The sequence below is a fragment of the Nestor notabilis genome, unplaced genomic scaffold (assembly GCF_000696875.1).
Source record: "Nestor notabilis isolate BGI_N333 unplaced genomic scaffold, ASM69687v1 scaffold19296, whole genome shotgun sequence".
Lineage (NCBI taxonomy): Eukaryota > Metazoa > Chordata > Aves > Psittaciformes > Psittacidae > Nestor > Nestor notabilis.
Genome location: NW_009932614.1, coordinates 3,614 through 3,826, shown reverse-complemented (window position 1 = coordinate 3,826; position 213 = coordinate 3,614). Strand labels below are relative to the sequence as shown.

General features: G+C 65.3%; 1 protein-coding gene across 1 annotated transcript in view; it reads right to left on the bottom strand.

Annotated features, from left to right (window-relative positions):
• Nucleotides 1-54: 54 nt before the first annotated feature.
• Nucleotides 55-213, bottom strand: part of RFX5 (regulatory factor X, 5 (influences HLA class II expression)) — a gene marked incomplete at its 3' end in the record, with an annotated part of 3,632 nt that continues 3,473 nt past the window's right edge. The window contains exon 8 of the mRNA XM_010016492.1: nucleotides 55-152. Within this exon, the coding sequence (XP_010014794.1) occupies nucleotides 55-152 (98 nt within the window). The remainder of the gene's footprint in view (nucleotides 153-213) is intronic.

Genomic DNA, 213 nt, shown 5'->3' with positions numbered 1-213 from the left:
TGAGCAAGGAACCCGGGGGTCCTGGCTCCCTACGTGGCCCCGATGGGGTCCCACCTGCCCCTGGCTCCTGTCACCACTCTCAGAGGTGTCCACGCTGCTCTTCCTTGCTGTCGGCGGGGTCCGGCTCTCACGGTGGATCTTCTCTGTGCCCTCTGCGGGGGCACAGAAGGTGATGAAAGGGGGACATCACCTCAACCACACCACGGGCGATGG